This window comes from Myiozetetes cayanensis, unplaced genomic scaffold (assembly GCF_022539395.1).
Source record: "Myiozetetes cayanensis isolate MyiCay16 unplaced genomic scaffold, myiCay2020 scf12, whole genome shotgun sequence".
NCBI lineage: Eukaryota > Metazoa > Chordata > Aves > Passeriformes > Tyrannidae > Myiozetetes > Myiozetetes cayanensis.
Window position 1 is genome coordinate 23585722 of NW_026086826.1, and position 22403 is coordinate 23608124.

Consider the following 22403-nt stretch of genomic DNA (forward strand, 5'->3'; position numbering starts at 1 on the left):
CAGGTGTGCTACTTCACTGGAGAACTCTGATTTAACCAAAATCATACCCTTCCTTTTATTGCATCTAAAGTCCACTAGATGTCATCTGGTACCACTCTGAAGAAGGAGGTTGAACTGAGGTGTTCATCAGCTCAAACTGGCCTCATGAAGGGTGGATGTGGGTGCAGGCTCTGGGGAAACTGCCTGCAGTGCCATTGATGAATGGTCTCGTTTAGCCTCAAAGACTCCTTGCCCAGACAGGTGAAACGCTGAGATCAGCAGGAAACTGAGACATAGGTGGAACAGGCAGGTTGACATGGCTTCTGAAAGGGCCTTGTTCCTCTGAATTTCTTGTGTTGTCATCTGTATGGGCACAGAGCAGCTTTAGTGTCATGAGGGGATGGGCTGCATAGGAATCGATTATTGTTTGGTTTATTCAGTGATAGAGCTGGACATGCTTTTCAGAAGGAAAATGATGAGGAAAATTGACAAGTACAGAAAATGAGAAAATTACTATATCATACCAGAGCTGCTGAATTTGTCGGTTGTCAGACCTCTTCTTTTTAGGGATTCACTGTCAATTGCCAACTAGTTTAGACAATGTTTTCTGACCATCTTAATTGCAACAATTTTTTCTTATCGGTGAGGATAATGCTTCCAGATGAGTTCTTGCTCAGCCTCGTATTTTCTTTTCTGTTTTCTTGCATTCTCTTACCTAGCATCACCTTTCTTAACTTTCATGCCTTCTCTTTGTTTTTTTTTCCCCTCCTGCTGTTATATTAATTATTTCCCATTTGTGTTTCTATTTTAATGTTCCTCTGCTCAATAAACATCTCACCCACCTACATCTGTTTCGCACTAGTGAATATGGAAGTACTGTCTGTGTCATTCTCTGTGTTGTACCCATTCTTTCCATCTACCCACATGCTCCCTTGCCACCCTTCCTTCTGCAGTGCACCCACACACTGGCATTCGTGAGCGTGGGAACACTGCTTGTTGGGGCTTGCCTGGATACAGTGTCCTACAAGGTTCCTGATGCAGTGTCCTGCAAGGTCATGTTAAATAGGGACACCCAGGATGGGCCTAGAGATCCAGGTCTAAGCACAGGAAAAGCAGTTTAGGCAGTAAGATGCTTTTGTTAAACCTTGAGGTGAGCATAAAGTAGATGCTCTGATCTAGCTGCTGCTCATCCCTATTGCTGTTTGAGTGGGTTTAGTACAGAAATAATGGGTCAGTGTTCTTGCTTCTCATTTAGTACAGCCTTAGATGTTTCCAGTGCAGAGCCCTGTTTCTCTAATTACATCTGACTTGGTGGCTTTGACAGATTGTGTTGGGAACTTTCTTGCTGTACATATGAAAATAGACTCAGGAAAAGTTAGGTTCAGTGTACAACATATGTCTGCTCACAGGGTAACAGGGAACAGTGTGCACAGGTTCAGCTCCTCACAATAGGTCACAACAACCAACAATTTGTCTGCAAATATAGAGATGATGCAGTGGTTTGTTTCTGGGTAGAGATAGGGAAGGCCAGCTAATAGTTACTGACTGAAGAATTTCAATGGTTTCTATATTCATGGCTTTAGGTTTTAGCAATAAAGTTGGACAAACCTTAACGTTGTGACTGGTTTCTGCAAACTGTTAACCATTGTCTGCTGAGTGAGAACAGATTCAAGTCTAGATAGCACTTTTGAAAACCTCACCTCAGTTGTACTCTGTGACCTTTCTCTTCCTGATACTGTGATGTCATTGTGTGAACCTGATATCCTGCAGCCACTGCAGTAGGAAAAGACACCATGTCATTGGAAGCTTGGACTGGTTTTTACGTGAATTTTCAACCCACCCCTTCAATCGGGCTTCCCAGACGAGGGTGCTGTGGTTTGGGTATGACGCTCTGCGTGCCCTGAGCTCTGCCAGACTCTGCCTTCCCACAGAAAGCTCTGCAGTGAGCAGGGTTAATGACACCACCTGCAGGGGTGCTCCTTTTGGAGATCCCGGTCCTCCATCTTGCCACTCTTTGTTTATATCAAGGTATCAATTACTGTGTGCTCCAAGTTGGGCAGAATATTTGTCTGTGTTAATCCAGGGCCCCGCTATCCTGTTGTTGCTCCAGCTGGACTTCAGGCTTTGTTTGAACATCCGGAATGTGTTTGCTGTTTCCTCAGACTGGCATGAACAAGCATGCTGCCTTACTCAATCTCATGGCTGGTTGAATTCTGTTCAATATTGAGCCTCTTCTCTATAGCTAAAGTTGGCTTCTTGACCTTCATGGTTGACAAATCATTTGCTACAGTAAATGTAGTACAGATTTTTTCCATAAGTAGTATGGAAATCATGGGTTACTGAGTTATTACTCTTATGCAAAGTGTTTGTTTTATTTTTGAACGTTGTTCTCTAATAGCAGAAGCCCTCCATCCACAGTAACTTGAAAAAAACCCAACCCCCTTGTGACTCAAGTGATGTCAAGTTTGTAGGCAGCTCTGCTGTCACTTTGGTACTTTGGCTGCATAACAAACTTTGAAGAGAAGCATTGCTAATCTGCTCTGTTTCTCTCTGCACACAAGTCTAGAGTGGTCCTGAGAGGTTTACATTTCTGCATTTCATGTTCTACTCAAGCTATTTCTAATTTTATTAGTGAAAGGGACCATATGAGAGCTGGTCACTGAACTGGTTTAGATAAGTGCTTTAAGGCTGTGTGGTGCTTAGGCTGCTTGAGAAAATCGAAGGGAAATGCTCAGTAGAATGTAAATGTTGATCATCTTTGGAGTCTTTCAAGAGAGTACCTTCTGGGGATGTTTTGAGAAATGAGGGGGAATGAGTTTATTTCCAAAATAGGCACACTGGTTAATGATTGTTGTAAATCCCCTTTTTGTGACTTAAACCTTTGAGATTGTATCTATCCAAACAAAGCCAGGGGATAACCTTAGCTCCCCTCTAACTTTGTTTCTGATCATCCAAGAAAAATTTAAATCATCCAATGATTAATTAACAAAGAACTTCTTTTGCAATTTCTGCCTGTGTTTAATGACTAAAGATTTAATTTCAAAAAGCTTCATTTACAGGCATTACACACTCTGATACAATCAACCTGTGTCTCTGAATGGAAGATGAGAAAATCTAATTTTTCCACCGTCTATCATCTATTTTTTGCTTTTCAAACTCATTTCACTACTCTAAAGGAGGTGACATCTGGAAAGCCTGCTACTGCAGAGCGTGGGCAGGGATGGGTGGCACTGAGGAGTCAAAGTGGTGCATCTGTACTATATAACACTATCTCAGCTTTAGTTTCCTTCCTGCTTCACTGTGCATAATGATAGAATGCCTCCACTAACAGGTTTCCATGGCTGACCTATTCAGTATATGGGAGAGATTCATACTATGTTTTGCTATGGCTTATTTGGGAAAATATTAAAAATACCTATTGCAGTGCATTATTTTTTCCAAATTGGAAAGGTTAAAGTCTTCCAAATTCATATTTAGGGTGTGCTGGACCCTTGAGTCCTTCTATAAATAAAACTGCAGCAGAGAAAAGTTAATTCTCTTTAAAAGTACACCTGAAGATGGTACAATGCTTTGTTTTTTTTTACTCTGGAACACTGGTAAACAATGAAAATGTTTCCTTCAGGACTAAGGCAGAACACATAAAGAAAAGTCTGAGTCACTACTGTCAAATCTTAAAGCTTCTCCATGTACTGCCTTCTGTTTTCCTACACTGTTCTTTAGCTGATGGTCAATCTGATTCAACTTCTCTTAGTGAATGGAACAGCAAATATCCATTCTTTTCTCATGTACTTTTTCCAGAAAGGGAAAGCTAAATCTGGGAGGTTGGGTTTGTTTTTTTAAAAAAAAAAAAAAAGGGCACAACCCACACCTGTGAAACCAGTCTGTGATACTGGGGCTATTCCTGTGCACGAGTGGAGGGAGGAAATGAGTGCATGCACCTCGTAAATAAACCAAGGGTCACAGAAAAGTACTGAGTCCTCAGTTCCTCTGATCTATATGTTCCACTGTTTTTCTGAGTCCAAAGAACCTCTGCTTAGGCAGAATTTAAAAAATAATCACTAGAAAATAAGCATTGTGTATTGCTTTTTAAAAAATAATAGAAATACCTATCTCTGGACTATTCTAAAACATGTAAATATTCTTAAGTGTCTTAAAGTAATGTAAAAATTCTTTCAGTTGTACCATCAGACCATTACCTATAGCTTCTTCCTTTTATAAAGTATGGATGGCACTATAAATTGTCATAAAATATATCCAGATCTCTTGGACCTTGTTTAAACAACTAGTTTTGTATCGCCCTGCTATAGCAACAGATATATAATACTGGGTGTATGTCAGCACCCCCAGAGCCAGGTCTGAATTTCTGCTGCACTGTTTATTTCTTTGTGAAACGTGGTCATGTTGCCAGGGACATTGGAGTGGGCTGGAATATCTCTGGAATTAACAATCTGTGTGATTGACCTCTGCAGTTGATTTCAGGTCTGTACTGCAAATAAGGTGAAAGACTAAAACACGTACCAAGGTTGGGTTTTGTGGAGTGGTTTTTTTTTTTTGAAAAAGAAAAGACCTTTAAGTTCTCTCGCTGTACCAAATCATGAAGTAGGGAGAGATGCATGTGGAAGAGAGGCAAAAGTCCCTTCTTCCCTCCTCAAATACTCTGGCCTATACCAGCTGTGTAATACAAGTTGCTCTACAGTCTTCTCTGCCAACAACAAGGCATTAAAAAATAAATGAAAATTTAACTATCCATGTTATAAAATATAATTTTAGTCCAAAATTTCATACAGGTGTTTGACTAAATTGTAGCAAAGTTGTGAAACTGCGGGGGAAGCAAAGACAGACTGTGGCCATACTGATTTAAGGGATTTACAGTCAAAAGAACAATGCTACTTGAAGACAGTGTTTGTTCAGAGAGTAGCTGATATTTCATAGTTCTCTTTTGTCTTCTCTGAGGTTGAAGTAATGCAAGAAGTGACATTTGGTCCATGTTGACTGTGTCAGAACAAACATTGTGATCCACCTTGTGTGGGAGGCTTATTTGTTGTTCCTGCTTCACAGAAATTAGATTTATTCCTAGTGATCCTGGAAAATTAATTCATGTAAGAGTGGCAGCTGGAGACTGGTTTACATTGTTTCAGGAGCATTCAGGTTTTGCAGTCAGACTCCCTCAGGTGTGTACACGTTTAGCAATAATACTGCAAGACCAGGTTCTTTTCTTCTGCTTTTTTTTTTTTTTTTTTTTGGCCCTGAAAGAAGGAAGATGTGATTTGCAGTGGCTTCCAGCTACAGCAGCTGGGGATGGTGGAAGTTGGCAGCATCTGCCGTTTTGCTTGTAACACAGGTTTTGTCTTCCCTTGGAGGTCCCAAAGTCCCCAAAGGGTGGCAGTAAGAACACACAGTCTGCTCTCGCCGTGAGGTGACGTCTTTGGGTTTATAGCTTCTCCATTTGGTGTGGAATAACAGGGTGAGCCCAACTAAGCTCCTGTTATTTTGGAAAAATGGAAAATGTGAGCAAATCTCGTATTGCCACCCATGTGATACCAGTTCCCATCTCATGATGGGAACTCATGAAGACCAGGGCACTCTTTGATTTATTTTTCATTGTAAATCCTAATGTCACAAGATCTCAAACACTTGAGTTTTGGTAGTACTCATGTTCATAGTTACATAGTTCAAGCATAATCACAACTTTTTTTCTTTAGTTCTCATCACTACCCACTGTGGTATAGGCTACTCAACATTTTTGGTGTAAATTTAATGCAATATTTGCAGTGAAATCACATGATCTTTGATGCTAGTATTGGTAGTGTAAGCTGCAGTCTGGATCTTGCCAAGGTAGTATCACAAGCAATGGGATTGCACCCGATTGCTGCCTCTCTACATAAGCAGCCATGGGTGATCTGTGTGCTCAGCACATCATTAGTGTCAAAAGGGGATTGAACAGTGGGCTCAATGGTTAAACAATTTCTGTATTTGAGATTTAAGTGCTGGTAGCTGGGTCTGTATGAAAAACAGGGAGGAAATTTGTACTCCTCTTTCTGTGTGTGTGTTTTGGGGTTTTTATTTGTTTGTTTGTTTTATTTTTTGTTTGTTTGTTTTTTCTTTCTTGGGGGTTGTGAGGATGTATCTGAGTAGGTCAGGATGGCCTATTCCACATAACTAAGATTATGGTTGTGTAAAATGGGTAAGAAGAAGTGGTGGTGGCAAAATTAATAATTGGATACCAGGATGAGTAGTGGCACAGTGGGATGGAAGGGAATCATGTGTTTCAATACTCAGTAATTATGGTTGAAAGATCACTTAAAGTAAGATATAAAATGACAATAACACTTTATTTTAAAGTAGATTTCATCAAAGAGTTGCTTATTATTTTGCAATAAATTAAAGAGCAAAGATGCTACATACCTGCCTGTTGAATATAAACTTATTAAAAATACAGCTTATATAATTCTTATGTAATTTAAAACTTATCAATTTTAATACCTGTCAGCTTATAATATATTTACATAGCACAATAGCACTCACACTTATTAATACTTCACAGATTTTTAAGAAAGCTATCAGTCTTGTCTGAGCATTTTCTTATGCACAAAATTGTCAGTCATCCTTGTTTTTCCTTCTGATTTGGGTAATCTTTTCCCAGCACTCAGCTTGATAGTCTTGCACTTCCTAATGATCAGCAGTTCTTTGGGATCTAAGACTTGTTTCAATGTTCATAGTGTAGTTCAAACAACAAACAGTATCCATATCCTGTCTTGACTCCATGGTGCATGGGAGGAGAGGATTTTCTCCTTGTGCTGCTCTCACTCTTGTGACAGCCTGGCCAGCTTTTATCCTGCATTGTCCCGGCTGTGGAGCTGTTTGCATCTCCCTTGAGCTCTTCCTTCCAAGGCAGGGATTTTCCTTGCCAAGATCCAGCCACCCTGAAGGATCTTGTCAGGATACTCGACACAGAGTTTACCTGGTTCTTTGCTGCCTCAAACACTTTTTATTTTGAAGTGTTGGGTTGCAGCTGGTTCAAAAGGTTCAGGTAGGTTTGGGATTTTAAAAATCTGGGATATGAATCCCTTTCCATAAGGGTATACACTGTTTTCTGGGCTTCATCAAAACTTGTGGGAGTTGGGTCTTGAGCCTTTTTGGCTGTTGCTTCTCTCATCTGATAGTCAATATTGATCTGGAAAGGAAAAAACAAATGCTTTTGAAAACTTAATCTTTCTATATCTAATGCTTCATCAATACACAAATTTTCATCCTTAGAACTCAGTGTGATAGTTTAATGTCAGCATTGTAAAGTGAGGGAATTTACATTCTTATATTCCAGTTAGGCACAGAAATGGCTGTTCACTATAGAAGTGCAGTTTCTTATGGAGTCAGAAGTAATACAACTCGAAAACAGAGTACTGAGAGGAAAGCCTCCAGTTAAAGAGAGGAATCTTGTGTTGATGGTCTCCAGTTTGAAATATGATCAACATAGAGAACTTTCAGTTTCCCAGAAGGTCCACATATTTTAAAAGACAAGAAGTTATCCCTGGTGTTTCTACTAACAAACTCCTGAGGATCTACAGACACCATCAGTAATTCAAACTGGGTTTGAAAACTCAGCAGGAAGCATCATGTGCTAAGCTGCTGAGGCCTTTGCTGAGCTCTGCTGGTGGTGCTCTCAAGTACTGACTGGCCTGTATCCTGTGACTCTGTTTGTGAGATCTGATTATCTCATGGCTGAAGACAGCAATGATGCAAGTATGGTCGTGCAAGCATGTGTCTGTCTCTTCCTCTGATGTAACTGAGTGAATGTGTGAGCATCTCAGTGAAGACATGCTTCTATTTTTGGACTATCCAGAATCCTTGTATTGTAACGCTGCACAGATTGGCTCTGTACATACCTGTTTAATAGCATCTGACTGAACAAACTCCTCATAAATCCTCTCTGCTTTGCCCTGTAAGTGATCAGACTTGGTTTTCTTGTAATCCTCACAGGCCAACCAGAACTCGATGTTTTCCTCGCTGAACTCTGACTTCAGGAACTCCCGAAAGATACCTTGACCACCTAAAGCCAAACACAAAACCATCATCACTTATTGACCAGAAAGGATAAAATAAATAGCAGGAGTTGTATTGAAATACAACACAAAATCATGCCAAAATACATTGTTCTTCTCTTCTTCACCATACTACAGATAGTCTAATGTTAAACCTGGTGGGAGTCTTCATAATTATGTTTAGCATTTTTAGATCTAGAGCTTGAGTACCATATTACATCAATGGGTTCTAGTCCTTCCTAAACAGGTTGTCTTAAGGTACAAGTGGAGAGAAAATTCCAAGTTAAACTGATGTATTATCCAAGGATAGAAGACTGAACAAAAAGCACTGAAATGAGGAGTTTATTTGCTCCACTGAAAATGGAGAGAAAAAAAAAACAAACAACAACTTGGAAACAAAGCTGTACTAGTGGCCATGTTACAATAGAGCTATAAAAAACTGGAATACAACTGCCAATTCTCTGGCAGTGTTTTATATAATGATACAGCTTTGGCTATTTGGTGAGATTGGGTAAAATTTTGTCCTCAGAAGTCATATTGAAGTAATAGACTTACTTTGGCTGGCCAAGAGCTTTTCCAAAGACTGTGACCACTGAATAACTTCCTCTGTAGAAAGCCTAAGATGACAAGAGAAAGAGAAAAAAAAGCCTTAGGCAAGAAATCATGGGGGTTTTTTTGCATATCTGAAGGAGATAAATTTTATTGTTATATGCAAGGAATATGCATTTACTGAATTTATGGTTTTATCATAATCTGAGATCCTGGAGGCAGCCTACTTTGAGAAAAATAATCAGAGATGGGAAAAATGTGCAGCTATGATGTTATCCTAAATTCTGTTCCTAGGAAGATAAACTTCTACTGGAATTGCAATAAAGTAATTTTCTACCTGTAATTCTATTTCCAAATTTCTACAATAGTGGTAATACCCCCTGCTCTTCACTTAAGTGTGAAGTTTCTTGTAAATCTTTTGAGAATAGATACAATGTTCCTCTGACAAAAATGGATTTAACTGAGTTGTCCTCTCCCTCACTGTTTTATACAAACACATCACATCAATAAGAAAACATCTCTAATTCCATGAATAGTTTTTATTTACTAATGTTCACCTCTCTTGCCGTTTGGAAATTCTAGACATTATTGTAAAATTTGTTGTTCTAGAAGTAGTTTAGAATTGAAGTAGCTTATTGCACTGTAAACTGGCTATGGTTATATTTGATAACTTGCATCTCAGTACTTACAGGACATTTCTAGTGTTGGAAGTCTTGATCCCAGATTCAATATGTGGTACCATGCACTTCAAATAGTTTTTGAAATCTGCACCACTGAAATGATGAACAGATATTTTTGTAATCCATAAACATTACAGTTGCATTTAAATTCCACCTAAATTTTCTTCAAACTTTTAAGCAGAGACAGACAGCTCTATCCTATGATCAAAGTCTGGGAAGCTACGTACCCAAGAAATTTTTTTGAAAGGACTAAGAGGCCCCCCATGTATCCAAATCTACTTCTGATTACTTAAAGTAATCAATTAATTGGTATGCATCAGCTCAAGCCTTTTTTAATGTTGCTGCAGTCCTGGGCTTTGAGCAGGCTTTTGCAGTCATTTAGCCTGAAACACAGTGTTATTTCTTAATCTCCAAGATTAGTGGAGTATTTTCACTTCTAATACATTAAAGTTTATATTAAGTTGTATATACTTACAAAGACTTTTGCTTCTTTTTATGGATTCTGCCTTCTGCGAGCTTGCAGTCTTCTTTTCCATTTAATTCAGTCATGTTGTGAGAAAAAAAAAATCCTGGCATTTTACTTAACTTTAGCATGAAGCGACTTTTGCAGTGATAATCCTCCAAGCACCAAATGTCAGCTCCCGGCCTCTGCTGCTGCCTTTTATTGACGCAGGCAGTCCTTCTAGTTGGTGTGAACAGATCTGTTTATCATGTATCCTCACCACAAACTGGAAGTTCCCTTTTTTCAGTGCACAGTGACGTGAGTCTTTTGAGAAAGAAAACAGACAGCGGTGTCTCGTGGTTGAGGCTAAACCGGATGACACTGAATTACTTTTCGGATTGTTATGTGTGTCTGTGTGTCTGTTAAAAAAAAAAAATCCCCTCTAGAACTTTGAATCCTTGTCCCTTTCTGATTGGCACTTGCAAATCAGAAATATTTCTTGGTTTTATCAAATGAGCTGCAAATACTACCATTTAATTCACAAAATTCACCTGTTACATGCCTGAGACCTGAAGTTTTCAATTGATTAGGTGGGTTCAGCAAAATACTAGAAAAATACTCTAAGATATCCAAGTATTAAAGTTACATATGCAACAAGCTATTTGCAAGTCACCAATTACTTTTCAAACTGGAATAGTGTATTGGACAGAGGCATCTCGTTTGTTTAGACATGTGCTGTGAAAATATTTAGAAGTGATTTTCACAGGAAAGGGTTTTGAAGCAGCAAGAACTTATTTAATTTGGTGTAATTTTACCAAGTCAGATAATTTGGAAGCACACTGCCATATTTCAGGAACACCTCCATAATTTTAAGTGACTTGGCATGTATTAAATATTAAGTTAAAGAGCTGCTGTTGTAACTACAGTGTGAGCATTACGGCAGGCTTGAGGGAGGTGTGTGTTCTTTGTACATACTCGAGTTCCATTCCAAGGAAGAAACCATGGATATCAAACAAGATGAAGAATTAATTGTAACTGTCTGGAATGATGGTTTAGATGCTGAAGTACTTAATCTGGTCCCTGGGCATCCCAATTTCTGTTTGATTGCTTGTTGATTTTTTTGTGTTGTGGGTTTTGTTTGTTTGGTTTTTTTTCTGTGACATTTTGAAGATTTTGTTGTACTAAATAACACATATAACTTTGATTACTTATAAACAGCTCATGAATGATGTGAACAGGGCTTCATATGATCGTGGTAACTGCTCACACCTCTACAACTTCCTAGTGAGCTGTGATGCAAAGGACTGCGAGACCAAGAACTGTCTGCAGGCAGCTGTGCACGCAAGGACACACCGTCTGCATCAGGGCGGTTTTAACCACAGGAGGCCACTGATCCCGAGTGTTAGTGACACAAATGTGTCTGCATAGGTCGCACTGCAGGAAATGTTTATCTCGGTGCTATCAGGTAAACACTGACCTTTGTGCAGCAGAGATATTTACCAACTGCTCTTGGCCGCCCTGAATAAGGCTAAAAAAAGGAAGAAAGAGACGTTACCAGTGCTGTATTTGATTTCGTACTTAGCGTGCTGGGCTTTGACGTTCAGCCCTCTCAGCATCTCATTGTGTTTCCTCAGTTAGGAGCTGCCCTCGGTGAATTGCTGGGAGGGTTTTAGAGGTGCTGCATCCAAACTCATCTCTGAAAGGTGCAATAAAAGGGTAAAGGGCGACAGACAAAAGTCACATCGAGGGGGGGAAAACCCGAAATCACTATTTCCTATCGTATCTCCCGGTACTTCGTAGGCTGAGGCTAGAAGGAGGGCAATGTCTTGAACTTAAAATTACAAGTTCGTATAAACATTCACCAGAGAAGTTCTGTGAGTCTAAGAGGGACTAGATAGAGTTGATTCCTTGGAGAATAGGATGGTTTGTTTGTTTACACCTATTCTCAATGCAAGACTGTTGACAGTTCGTTTGCAAGAAAAGGAATGTCTGTTCTCCATTTAAAATGAAATTACTGTCTTTACCGTTGGGATTCGTTAAATATATCAATGCATATAACAGGTGTGGCATCAGACCTTCCTCTAGAAAGGGATTATCCTGCGGTCTTTGTACTTCCCCTTCTTGCAAAAAAATATTCTTTTGAGTAAAGAAAGAATAGCAATCTTATAATTTACATCGAGATAATGCTGCTGTCACACAATATTTGAATTGTTTTCCTGGTTATTTTGTAGAGGAGATCAGTTATATTAATATTACATAACAATGTCACCTGTAGAGACATTATACCACTGGACCCTAGGGGTATAAACCTTTGCTTTTAGGATCCTGGTGCTAATAAAGACAGTCAAAAGTGAAGTAGGAATAGGTGGGGTACTGTATCGTGAACAAAGAAAAAGTTGTGGTTAACAAGCAGACCACCTGACATCAGCTGATGTCCTTATGTTCTGTTGTTCTCACATCCTCAATCAACAATGCTCTTAATATAATGGACAGACCTTTCCAGTCTTCCAAATCAGTAAACCCCATTCTCTGCACTACTACTGCTGCCCTTTATTCCTGTGCAAAGGAAACCACTGCTACCTCTCTGGTTCACTCTATGCCAGGTCTGTTTGTCTACTTGTGCGAAGATTCATGTAAGCCTGGGAAATGCAGAAAGAAGCCTGGGAGTTACGAGCCTCTGATTTGGAGAAGGGATGAAGAACATGTGCCTAGGAAAAAGTTGGGCTCATAAACTGCTAGCTTAGGTCATAAGAAGTGTAAAGACAATGTAAAGCAATAATATTCTCATATCTTCCTGTAAGCAGTGCTCAAACTCAGCAAAATCAAAGCCTGTTGCATTTAGTAGCAGATATCTCAACACGGCAGTGTGATTATTATTCACTTTTTTCCTTCACTGTGAATAAATACTTTCTTCCTCTGAGTAACTCTGATCTTCAAGACATCCTTTTTTCCCTCAGTGGCATGTTTCACTGTCTCTGATTCACTCTTTCTACACAAACCCACTCATCTTTAAAATTTTACTTGTTGAGCCCAGTGCAAGTTTCCCAATTTCAAGAATGGGAAAAACTGTCTAAAAGACTTAAGTAAAATATACAATTAAAGTGAGAGGGCAAAGAGGAACTGCAAGATTCAGAGGGCTGACACTAACTTTTCTCATTACTTGAGCAATGTTCTGCTTCCACAGAAAGTCTGCAGACCACAGAAAACCAGGAAAACACTTGCATGGGATTTCCTAAGTTAAAAGTACTTTGCTAACTACATATTTGGTTATTGTAGGGGATTCTGCTTTGCAGAAGAGTTGGACTGGAGCCTGTAAGTGGACTAGAAGTTGACTACCCACAGCTTACACAATTCTGTTGTTCTGAATGCTCTGATTTGACATTTGCAGTGTCAAAAGGGCTACTTATTTTTAACTTGACTTTAAAAATATAATACTTTAAAACCATTTGCATACACCCATATTCAGGGTCACTATCCTTGTTTCCTGTAGACAGAACTGTAGTCCAGATTCTGATGGGGTTTATAACATGATTCCATGAGGTATCATTGTTATGTCCTGACACAATGGAAAGCTTTTGCATAACTTCTGTCCTCCTAATTTACTGGGTTTCTTTTCGTTTCATCACGAGATGGTTGGTAGTAGACCTGTCTTTTTCATCTCCCGCTGTCTTAATCCACCTGTATAACACTTTCGTCTCTTTCAGGTAGAGCATGATGGCTAATTGCTGCTTGAAATACTTCCTTGCTTAATAATTAGTCGTCTTCCATACTATTACAGGAAATTGCAAAAAGTATATTTTAAGCCTTCCAATTGTAGGGCTTATTAAAATAATCCTGTTATTTGGTACAGAATTCTTCTTGTCCTAGGCTTTGACCCCATTGCCTCGTTTAACTCTGTCCAATAAAAGGGCAGAGGAGCACTTTTTGCAGCAACAGTAGCACAGGCGGCCTTCATCAGCTGGTTTCTGGTGATTTCCAGATCTCTTGTAGGTTTGTGATAAGTAACTCATCCAACTTAATGTGCACAGAAAACACTTGCGAATATTTGCTAATAGCCAACCTGTTTCCATGCACTGTTTTCTGTTCCTTCTGGTGACCAGTTGATAGGGTGCAAGAGCATAACAACGTGAGAATTTCCAAGGTTACTGGACAGCTTTGGTTAAAGCAAAGCGGTTCGAACGTTCCGTGAACTCTTAAGTCCCATTTTGCTGGTGTAAATGATTTTAAGCTTCTCCTTCTGACTTCTGCTTTTATGTTTCTTTTTGGTCACTCTTGACAATTTTTAGCTTTGCTGCACTCTTGCTGTGTATCACAAAGCTCTCTGGAGTAAAGCCTGGCCACGCTTGCTGAGGTCGAGTGCCCAGCCAGCCAGTGCTGCCCCACTGCAGAATATCCACCTGCCCGTCACATACCCGAGTATTAACTGTGAAAACAAGTGATTTCTTTGAAATGTTTCTGTCTTTTATGTGACCTAGAGAAGTCAGCTGCTGATAAACCATCTCTCTAAAAAAAAAAAAAAAAAGGCACTTAGAGGAAATAGAAAGTTTTTGTGTGTGAGGAAACAGTGCTCATTAAAAAAAAAAAAAAAAAAAAAGGGTGGGCTCTTTTGAGCTACAGGAATGATGTGCTGGAACATGAGGATTTTCTCTAATAGCATGTAGTCAGTCCATAACAGTCATGGCATCCATTATAATTTATTTTTATATCTAATTTCTCCTGCAAGCAAAAATCTTCTCAAATGAAATACTGAAGCCATTAAAATAAAAATCTTTCTACTGGTTTTAGTGGTCTTGTTTTTGGTGCTTAAATGACAATTGGTTTCTTTGAGGACTATTTCTTTTGTCTGAAAGTTCAGATGTTCCCAATGTTAGCTCTTGTTCCTAATTAATTCAATGATAGTTTTTAATTTTGAAACCAGTAAGGCCTAACTAGGATTGAGTGTGGCATCATACTTCTCAAAATACAAGAGGATTTCTATATTTGAAAAATAAGTGAAGCCTAATGCCGACCTAGGTCAAGGAATGCCACAAGCTAAACTTTGGGCAATGATCCACCACTTGAGAAAGTCATGTGGTGTTTGTCCTGGGAGAGACCTGACTCTGGAGGACAAGTGACCAGAGCTTTCTTGAAATCTCTTTTAGCTCTTTCACTTCCTCAACACAAAATAACTTCACACAAACATTCCTGCAAACTACCAGTTCTACCCAAAATTGCCCTGTCTGTCTCTGGAGTATCTGCAGGATACTTTTAGGGGATTTTTTTTTTTCTTCTTTTAGAAGTTCCCCTAAGTTCTGAGGGAACCTTGTGGAGTTTTAGGGGATTTTTTGGACCGTGGCAGTGAAGCTCTTGAAATCACTGTGGAGAGCATTCAGGTGATGTTTTCCCTGGTTTTGTGAATCATATGGAGATTAAAATACAGTCCAGTCTCTATATCCATTCTGGTATGCTTGCTGCCTCTGTAAAGAGATGGCAACATGTCTTTCCTGTGTCTAAACCTCTAAATGTTTCCATGGGCACTGTGCTCCCACCTTTTGTGACTTGAGTCATGCCACTCACTTCTCTGGCTGTTCTAAATGACTGGAAGCCTTTGAATTTAAAACATTACTGAATATAAGTTGTTCTTGTGGTTACTATTTTTCCTATGGCATCTTTTCAAACCTTCGTGACTTGACAGAAAAATATTGACTGTATTTTAAGTGTTTTTAGCACTAACAGTTGGGTGTTTATAGGGTAGAGTCAGTGCAGGGAATTAGATGTATGTTTTCTCATGATACTGAAGCATATTTCATTGACATCCATATCCAGTAACTCTCCTTTTGTGTGTGTGTGACCGTTTCTTAATTACAGTGTAATAAGCTTATACAGTTTATCAGAAATGAGATCCTTCTCTCTCTGAGGCTTTGCATCTGAAATAAATTAACTGTTTGATTTCTGTGAAATTGGAGGACTTCTGGTTCTCAACCAGACTGAATGACATGTGGATTGATTATTAAAAAAAAAAAAAAAAAAAAAAAAAAAAAAGGAGTGGGGTGAGAGAAAAAACTGCAGTACAGTGACTTTTTGGTGCTGATGGTGACGCTTCCTGTATCTGCTGTTTAATAGCGCAGGAAGTGTTCATCATGCACCATCTGGGAAACGCACACATTTCTGATTACCTCCTCACATTTTTATGCAGCCAAAAACTGCACTGACCCAGCAGGCTGTTTCTCATGTTTTATTAAGCAAAATAGAGTGGGAACAGGGCCTGAGGCACTGGGGTGTGAAGCAGCGTTTGCTGAGTTTTCACTGTCAGCATGGAAATGTGATGTGAGCACAGTGCAGGTGTAGCTTTTGAACTTGACAGGCTTCAGTTTCATCTGAATCTTAATGGTGAAAAATCAGCTGCTTTTTCTCTCCTACTGGTTTAATAGACAGTAAAATTCTGTATCCTTCACTATTAAAGTAACAAATGGTTTGATTCAACACAGCAAACTAAAACTCACGGTTTCCATTTTGAAAATGTTTCTAAGAACTTTTAAATAGGAAAAATATTACTGAAGGTTTAAGTGGGATTATGCTGATAAAGACTTCTCTGTAGGATTACAAATAGTTTCAAGTGTCTATTTTATACTTGGTGTTATAAATTTCCTGGCTGAATTGTCACATCAGTGCTGGCCCAAATATGGCTCACAGGGATGGGGTTCATCCAAAGATTGCCTTGTTACTGGAAACCACTCCAGACACAAGGAGGATCTGTTCTGACACTCAGGAAAACAACCAGATGTACTAGGACACTATCTTGGCTGAGCAGGCAACTCAGGATAGAGCTCACAATAAAAAAAAACTAGTATACAAGGAGCTGAAGAATGGACATGCTAAAAAGAAGGGATTTAGAGACATTGTCCTGGGGTGTAGAGATGTTGCTGGAGGGGTTATCAAGAAGGGGAAACCAGGCTCTCACAATGCTGTGTGGTAGGAGTATGAGACACAAGGGGTGCAGATTTGCACAAGAAGAGTTTTTGGTTATACAGAACATCTTTCCCCTTCAGGGCAGCAGAGCAGGCTGCCTGTAGGTCTGGGTCATCTCCATCCTTGACGATTTTCCACAGCAAACTGGATAAATCTCTAAGCAGCATGGTCTAAGCTCATAGTTGATCCTGCTTAGAGCAAGGGATTGGACTAGAAACCTGCTCAGTTCCTTCCCAACCTGATTTATTCTGAGTTTCTCTGTGTAACTAATGAATGATGTCCTGACTATAGAAGTCTAATTCAGTTAGAAGAGTCCTACTTAGGAAAGAATGGTGATTTTAGAAATTATGAGAGGTTTCCAACTTGACTCTTTTTAATGAGAATTACATACTGGAAGTGCATAATTCAAATTACCATTTCTTCCATCTCCCTCTGAAAATCCTTGCCTAGTTTATAGGTGAAGTAGCAGAAAGTACTTCAAAAAATGTGCAAATTGAAGACAGCTGTGCAGTCTCCATTTGAATCTATGAAGATTTAAAAGCGACGTGTTTTCTGTGGTGTTCTCTTAGAACCAGCTCTTCTTGTGATGAAGCAGGAAAGGAAGACAGTTTAGTTGTATTTCCTGTCACTTACTTTGAATCTCACCTGCTGTCTGCTTTGACTTCTCAGGAATCAGAATGTTTGCGACAGAAAGACTTGAATTTGCTCTCATTTACTATATTTGCTGTTTTAGGCTATACCACAGGGACCCACCCCATCCTCCCTCCCTCCCTCCCTTCCACATGACTTGCACCTGACACATCCTGAAGCACTGGGACACCTTTGCCCAGAGCAGTGGTGGATACTTGGGAACATTCAAGGTCAAGCTGGACAGGGCTCTGAGCAACCTGATCTGATTGAAGGAGTCCCTGCTTATTACAGGAAGTGGAACTAGATGACTTTTAAAGGTCCCTTCCAACCCAAACCATTTTAGGATTCCATTAAATGCCTGTACTAGACTGGCTGCTACTTTTGGACTGCTGGAACCTCCGTGCATTTGGGGAAATCCAACTACCAGCAGTTAGCATATAATTCCTGAGAAGAATGTGGGCAAACACAGTATCACAATGTGAGTCTACTGTAGTTCTTAGAAAACTGAACTGCTCTTTGATCATATAATATTTAGTTAAAGACAGTTGTTTGTAAGAAAGAAGTGGGTTTATGTTTGACAAGACAAATATTCCTGAATGTACTCACCCATGTTACTGGTGCCTGTGCTTGGCACCTGTTTCCAAACGTGCATCACCCAGGATGCCAGTCTGAAAGCTTAAAGAAGTCTTTGGTGCATGGGTTTGATTACAAACAGCCTAGTCCTTCACATACCTTCTCCTTGCAGAGTTGAGAACTTAGGTATATGTTTAGGTATATGCCCATGGTTTTACTAAAATGAATGTCTGCTTCTTTGGATCCCTACAATTCTGTCTCATCTCTAACATGTGTGGGAAATGACTCTTTAATTCACGTGTAAATTACGGGACATGGGCCCGTAGACGGGGCCCTTGTCAGTCAGAACCACTGCTCGATTCCTCGTTCAGTATCTACCTGGAAGCCTGCAGACATGAGTGCTGATTATAATCTTTATTCAGAAGAGGGTTTGTCACACCCTCAGAATGGATTTTCCTAATACGTGTCATTATCAAAACACAGTGACTACCATGTCCCACCAGTTCCTCACCTGTGGTGAAAACTAATTATTTCAGCCTTGTTTCTGTGACCTTCACAGACCATTAAAACTGCTCTTCCTGCAGCGTGGGCTACGTGCTGCCAGGTCTGAATTCCCCCTTGCCTGTGTGCTGTACGTATCAGTATCAGTACAGTAAAACAGGTGAGTTCTGATATGTGGGACCACTTCCCTTTGATTTTGAAATCAATTTGAACACATGAAAATCCAGTCTGCAAACCAAGATAACCAAATCTGGAGGGAAGGTTTCATATGAGCAGCAGGAAATGGAACACGCCGAGTTTCATGACAATAATAGTTTTGCTCTTAACTGCTGAGCTTTTTCTGTGGTGCTCTGAGTTACTCTGAAAGAGTCATCAAAATTTAATATAAAAGTTCTTCAGCCTCAGACTGAGACATGGGGCCTAGAAACCACAGGATAACAACCCTTTATAAGGACATAAAGATAGCTGTTCTATTGGTTGGCACTGCCTAGGCAAGTGCTAAAAGGAAGTAAAAGAGACTTCTAAATATATTTTTGTTTCTTAAGAGTGTAAGGTACCTGTAAAAACATATGTATGTGTGTGTATATATAACTTTACATTATCTCCAGTATCCATTTAAATGTAATAATAGAGTGGCTTTTCCCTTTCCATACATGATACATAACATCAGAATGTTTGCAGCAGATCTGATTAATACACACCTGTTAGGAAATATTTGTAGTTGCTAATATGTATATTAATAATGTTACCTAAAAGCAGCTTTACAACTTCCAAGTTGCCAAGTTTCCTCTCAAATACAGTTTGTTCTTGGTTTTCATTTAAACCTTGTCATATCTAACACTCAAGCAATGTATTGGAACACACTGTGTCAGTGACAAACACTGCACAGAACTGTTGTGTTAGAAAATAAACTATAATACAAGTATTATTCTATATAGAGGCATAGGGGTAATTTTCCTAGATTTACTTAGAATCTGATTACATTTTTCAGTTTTACTGTGAGCTCACTTAACGTAGGAATAGCCACAGTAAGCGAAGGAAATGGAGGGTGACCTGAGTTTTTGTGCATTACATTCTCTTTTTTCATGTGTTAATATCCTTGAAATGCTAATGCTTACTGCATTTGTTTTTCTGAAAACTGCAGAATACCCCCCCCTCCAGTTTTTTACTCTTAATGAAAAAATCAAATCAGGTAATGATGTAGTTTGAATTAAAATCCATGGAGCTGGAATGATGCTGCCAAACCTCCCCCTTAATTGTAATGGTAAGAGACACTTCCCTCGTCTTGGAAGCTCTTTCTTTTTAGTTCTCACTTCCTCATTGCTGTTATTCAGAAGGGTGAAACTCAAGGGTTTTTTGCTCTCTTAAGAGTGTAGAGAAGTCCCAGAACTTTTTAATGTAAAAGTTGGGATCTATAACCAAAATAAGTAAAGGCAACAACTCAGGAAATAAGAAAACTAACTTCTGAGCTGAATAATAAATAGGACTTCACTTGCACCGGGACTCAGATACATAGTGAAAGATTAACTGTAAAATTTCTCCAACCAATAGGAGAAATTCCTACCAATAGGAAATGGCAGGACATTACCCTGCTTTATGGTTCTTTTCCTCTAGTGAATTGGCATGTCATGCCACTTATTTTTCATATAAGAATTGGTTATGAATAACTGGATTGTCTCCCATGGGGAAACCTTTCCCATAGTCCTGACTTTGTTTGGTTATATTTTGCTTAGGATCTTGCATGTGGCAGCTTCCTCCTCACATAAACAAATATTGCTGATTGGAAAATGACAAAATCAGGAAGTCTTATTACTGCTGGGGAGGGGGAAAATGTGTAAAATGACATTCTGTATGACATGGCCACTCTAACTTTGGCCATCAAGGATGGTATAAATAGAATCTGCCAAACAGAAAGCTACAATGAACCTTGATGAATATTTAAAGATCCTTTCTGTATTCTCATGGTTCATGCAAATAACCCTCTAAAGTCAGGTTGTAATAAAAGAGAGACCTAACAACATTAATTTGCGTCATTTGAAGCTCAGAACACAGCATATTGTTCTCTTTTTTTAACTTCTTTCATCTGCTGTTGTAGCAAGATTTGTATTTTACAAGCCAACCTCTTTTTGATTCCTCTTACGTTCATTGAATAACCAGCACCACTTTCACTTGTCATCCGGTTTAGTCTCACTGTGGGTTGCTATGGAACGTCCCAAATATTAGGGAGCTGCGGTATTACAGAGCCCGAGGCTCCATGTGGTTTCCAGTCACAGAGCAAAACAGTTGGAAAAATACGATCTTTGAACCTGAGAAACTCAACACAGACCTCCAAACGTTACAGCACGTGGAGTGCGTATTTTGCGGCACTCATGCTTTGTGATTGAACGAGGATTCCGTTTACCAGATCTATCAGCTGAATGGCTCAGGTGAAGAACAGACTATTCTGCTATTTCTGCAGACGTAATTTCTGTGAATTTTACTTTCTTGCTTTCACTGGCTCATACTCACACCTGTTTCCTTTCTGCCAAACTTGTGTTAAACCTCGTATTCATAAAAGAAGGAGGAGCACGTACAACTTTAATGAATCTCTCTAGAGACTTCTTGTCCATTTTTTCCATACTGTGTATGCTGCTCATGTTTTCAAGAAACGAAGTGAGGGCTAACGTCAAGACAAAGAAGCAAATAATAAAATTGCCTAAAAAAGTATATTTTTATGTATCACACTGGACCTGTAGTTTATCTGGATTCTTTTCCCCTTACGTTCATCAGCTTTTGCTTTTCATTCCCTTCTTTCTACGAAGCATCTCTGTCAGTGCTAGAGATCATTTCAGCCTCTCTATCTGTCAGTGCTGCATGTGAATGTCAAGAAGATGGCAGGGTGCAGAAGGGCAGTGGGTGAGGTAACGGTGAGAGGAAACTGAAACAAAGGAGCTGGTGAGAAGGAAAAAATGATGGAATAAAAGATTGAGAGGGCAGTTCTCCCATAGAACCTGCCACTGGGCTGTGGAATGAGCCCCAACCCTGTGTTTTTTCAAGGCAATAGACTTCAGTGAGATGAGGAAGAAGCTGTTATATTCATTTTCTCCCTAAACTTGATAGTTGAGTTTAACTTGAAACTTCATGTTCACAAAGTTTTCCATGAAAATGACAATGAAAGCTCAGTACTGTCCCAAATGGAAAATTTGCCAAGAATAAGTGAAATGAGATTTCAGGAAAAAAAAGATGCAGTTTTAAACCTCCCAGTCTTTTGAGGATGGTAGTGAGATCTCTTGTTGCCACATACTGGCTCCAGGAGTGATACAGAAAATCCAGCCTGCATAAATGTGTTTGTTCTAGAATTCAGGCAAAACCTTTAAGGCATTCCTCTTGTGCATGGTTTCAGAAACAACTGGAGCACCTGTGGCCACCAGTGCCTCTGCAGTTGCTATCCCCAGGGGCTGGCAGAAGGAAATCACTTATGAATGAGTGGTTTTCCGCTGTCTGTGCAGTGTTTATCAGTCCTTCTCAAAGTTAACTGATTCCTTTTCACTGTCACAATGGCCAGCCAGATGTGGTAGGGAGGGCATAACCAAGATTTAGAATAAACCCAAGACCGTGATTCTTCGGAATAAACTGTCACCTACACAAAGCACCTGCATAGCAGTATCACATTCCCCTTCTCTTCTTCTACATAAACGAGTCTGACTGCCTTTGGTGGGATCTCTGCTGAGTACTAGCTTATTGCAGAACATTTTTGTTGCAGAGGCAGGTGAGGAAGTTTTATGCAACATCAGCAGAACTGTAGGATGCTCTGTAATTACAATTAAGTGATTGCTGAGAGCTCACCCTGACAGTGAAAAACACTCATCTTATTTCAGAAGCAGATAAAAGGAAGTCACTTGGACATAGGCTCTAAGAAATCTGTAATACTGCTAGAGTAGCACTAGGAAGTTTATTCATCATTCTTAGAAGACAAACTTGGAGTTCTTCAGTGTGTTTAATTACAAAATTCTACTTAAAAAAACTGATTTGCACCAATATTAATGAGAAAACTCTCTCGACATAATTTGAGACAAATTTTAT

The 22403-nt window shown here is 39.4% G+C and overlaps 1 protein-coding gene across 1 annotated transcript; it reads right to left on the bottom strand.

Annotated features, from left to right (window-relative positions):
* Positions 1–6343: 6343 nt before the first annotated feature.
* Positions 6344–9935, bottom strand: LOC126635298 (regulator of G-protein signaling 1-like). Its single transcript, XM_050306340.1, has 5 exons — positions 9723–9935; positions 9257–9340; positions 8574–8635; positions 7863–8026; positions 6344–7153 (listed from the first exon to the last, which is right to left on the bottom strand). The coding sequence occupies exons 1-5, from the start codon at positions 9839–9841 to the stop codon at positions 6968–6970; spliced, it is 615 nt and encodes a 204-aa protein (XP_050162297.1). The 5' UTR covers positions 9842–9935; the 3' UTR covers positions 6344–6967.
* Positions 9936–22403: the final 12468 nt, after the last annotated feature.